The 3,402-nt window shown below is 30.7% G+C and overlaps 1 protein-coding gene across 4 annotated transcripts in view; it reads right to left on the bottom strand.

Moving 5' to 3' along the window:
• Positions 1-1,290: 1,290 nt before the first annotated feature.
• Positions 1,291-3,402, bottom strand: part of LOC106472317 (methyltransferase-like protein 22) — a 30,555-nt gene continuing 28,443 nt past the window's right edge. For all 4 annotated transcript variants that reach the window (XM_013932952.2, XM_013932951.2, XM_022400924.1 and 1 more), the window contains exon 10: positions 1,291-3,009. In XM_013932952.2, coding sequence (XP_013788406.1) covers positions 2,974-3,009 — 36 coding nt within the window. In that variant the 3' untranslated portion in view covers positions 1,291-2,973. The remainder of the gene's footprint in view (positions 3,010-3,402) is intronic.

The following is a 3,402-nucleotide window of genomic DNA, read 5'->3' as shown; positions in this document are numbered from 1 at the left end:
TCACCCTTTGTATCAGTGTGACGTTTACAGTCATCTGTGTTTCCTTGCCTGAACTTGCAACTTTAGTATTTTAAAAAGGAAGCATGCATCCACTTATCTTACTGATATGTTACCCATGTCATATTTTGGGGCTATTTGATAATATTAGCTGTACCATGAATTTTCTGTCTTATAGACAGTTCAGTATTTCAATGAAAGGTAATGGTAAAATGAATTATTAAATATGTAGTTTGAACCACAATTCTGCTACAGTCTACATTAATCAACTAATTTGAAGCAATGTATTAACTACCTAATATATGATTTTATATACATCTTTTATGGAGAGTACACTCAAGTAAATACATAAATTATAAGGGCTTACTACTGTTTTGTTTTTCATAAAATGGAAAGATTTTGAATACAAAAGGTGAAAGATATTTTTTATTGACATCAATTTCTTTGCAAATTGAAAAAATAATAGACTAGGCATATAATATAATACATGATTGCTCATTGACATTATGTGGTGGATGGTGAACTTCTTGGCCCTAGAATTAGTGATAAAAGTCATACTACTAGTGTATGACTATTATTTCAAGTCTATTTGTATATGCTGCATACATAAAAGGTAGTATCAGAACTCATCATCTGAGCTTGAACCAGTATAAGAAATGCTATTTATGTGCTGTATTTGCATGTATGTCTACTTGTCAATAATGCTTAATACCAACATGTCAATGTACTTTCAAGACTATTTCCTTTCTCTAGATATAAAATTATCTAAATGCAAAATAACTAAGTACTTGTTTATTAATTTGTATGGAAAGAAGTTAGGTTGTTCAGATTTGTTAGTAGAAACACTCAGCACTTCTTATATTAGTGGAGTATATCCAGCCTCATTACAATTATGTTATTATAGATCATGTAATTTTTGGTAACCTTTCAAGACCATTATGAAAGATGTTTTGTGTGCTTCTCCTCCACCAAATATTTGCTCATATGTTTCATACACTATAATCCAGTAGTTCTTTTATCAAATAATTTCCTGGAAAAAATTTTATTTGAAAATGTGGAAGCCTTTGTCTCAGCCTAAAAAAAAGATTCAGTTTCCAAAATGGGATGTCAAAATATGGTTATGAAATGTAATCTTAAACTAATAGCTTTGATGCCTGAGTTGCATACAATTTATAATCAGTTAAATGACAGAAGAGAAAGGTTTATTAATTAGCATCATTACCACTAGTTATTTTTTTTATATGAATTAGAGAACTTGCATATTTATACTAATGGAATTTGACAACCAAGAAATTAGTTTTTTCTACTTTATTTTAAACACTTGATAATATATTTTTATTCAGTTTTAGATTACAGTTTGTGCTTGAGAATATATGGCTGACTGTGATGAATATTTTTTTTCTATCAAAATACATTATTTTGCATACAGTTATTAAAATCATTTCTTAATAAAGTGGCTTACTGTTTCTCACAGTAGCTTACACTTGCATGTCACCACAAGATATACATGTATCTACAGTAAAATGTTCATCATATCTTATCTTTTGTTGCATTAACAATTTCTTATACAGTTCAGCAGATAAGAATCACTCCTAAACTTACTTGATATAATTAGTGTGTTGTTACAAATGATTTATTCTAAAGATTTCTCCTAGTAAATTCTCAGTACATTTTGTTTATGTGGTATAACTGTGAAGAATAGTTAGGTCATTATACACAGGCTGATTCAATTGTAGAGAGGCCCGGTGTGGTTAGGGCGCTCGACTCGCAATCTGTGGTTTGCGGGTTCAATTCTCCGTCAAACCAAACATGCTCGCCCTTTCAGCCGTGGGGGCATTATAATGTGACGGTCAATCCTACTATTCGTTGGTTAAAGAGTAGCCCAAGAGTTGGGGATGACTAGCTGCCTCCCCTCTAGTCGAATACTGCTAAATTAGGGATGGCTAGTGCAGATAGCCCTCATGTAGCTTTGCGCAAAATTCATAACAAACAAACAATCAATTCTAAAGTATTGTTTCTATATTGACACTAGTATTGAAACAAAATTAAGTTCTGATGAAAACGACAAACCAATTTCAAAGTGAAGAAACAGTGAGAAACTTTAGTATCTTAGAAAAGTCAGCTAACAGATCTGTTTTGTTCTTAACATGCAGATTTTCTTTCATTTCAAAGTGATGTTCAAAACTTGTTGATCTGATAAAAGAAAGTTGCTCAGAAGTCACAACTCTTATATTTATATACTCTTAAAGCATGAAGCATTGTTTTATAACAATTATTGTTATATGGTGCTTGAAACATGTTTCACTCAATATACATCATTGCATATAAGAAGCTGATATTGTTAGATAATGTCTGGTCATTGAATACTGCAATCCTGATGGAAATCCACATCTAAGACATAACTAAAGAGAGTCGTATTTCATTGGGTTGGCATCTTAAGTCTGGACACCATGTTATAAATAAATCTGCATCTGCTTTTACTTATGTTTGGAAACATACTGGTGATTTAAAGTAACTCATTATATTAACAAAATGTCCATCACACAGACTCTTGGTTTCACTTCTGTTTGGAAATATTGTTGATTTATTATAATTTATTAATGAAACCTAAATTCACTCTTGATTTCTCCTGTTTGGAAAACAGTTTACTTCTGGAATTCACTATATTAACAAAACCATAAATCTCCTAGCTTCACTTCTGTTTGGAAGCATGCTGCTGGAAAGATCTACATTTGCTCTTTTTTAGATTTTGTTCAGAAACAAGATACTAAACCTGCCATGTGTTAGCAAATCAAACTTTTCATTAGGCTTCAGTTTTGTTGAAAGTTTCATAGTTAATACAAATCTGCATTTGCTCATAAAGTTGCACTTCTGAGGAGAAATACAATATATTGGTACATGTGGAAGCTGAACTATCACTGACTTGGTTTTAGTTTACACAGATCAGTTAAGTGTCCTCTACTACTGAGAATTCCTTCATTTTGAAAGCAATGCTTCAACCCTCCAGAGCTCCTACAGATATAATAATAAAAGAAAAAAATTGAGTTTAAATACAAAATATATTATAGAGTTAGAAGAAAACTATATAACATATTTTTTACTGTGTTAATACGAATTAGATGTTGCACAATTTACAAACATGTATGTACTTGGTGAATTTTCACACTTTTTTATAGTAATATTTCTTGTGTAATATTACAAGTATTTAATAACATATGCAGATACCACATATTTTTCAGCAACAGTCTTCGTGATATTAAACAAAACAATTTATAATATGTTCTGCTAAGTGCATATGAAATTTAATTTTACTACTGTCATTGCAGTATATAGTTATATTTTACTAAAATATTGAGACATATACACCTGGAAAAAAGTTAAGCACCCCCAAATATTTTTCAGGAT

This window comes from Limulus polyphemus, unplaced genomic scaffold, assembly GCF_000517525.1.
Source record: "Limulus polyphemus unplaced genomic scaffold, Limulus_polyphemus-2.1.2 Scaffold5242, whole genome shotgun sequence".
Classification (NCBI taxonomy): domain Eukaryota; kingdom Metazoa; phylum Arthropoda; class Merostomata; order Xiphosura; family Limulidae; genus Limulus; species Limulus polyphemus.
This window is presented reverse-complemented; position numbering and strand designations above follow the sequence as displayed.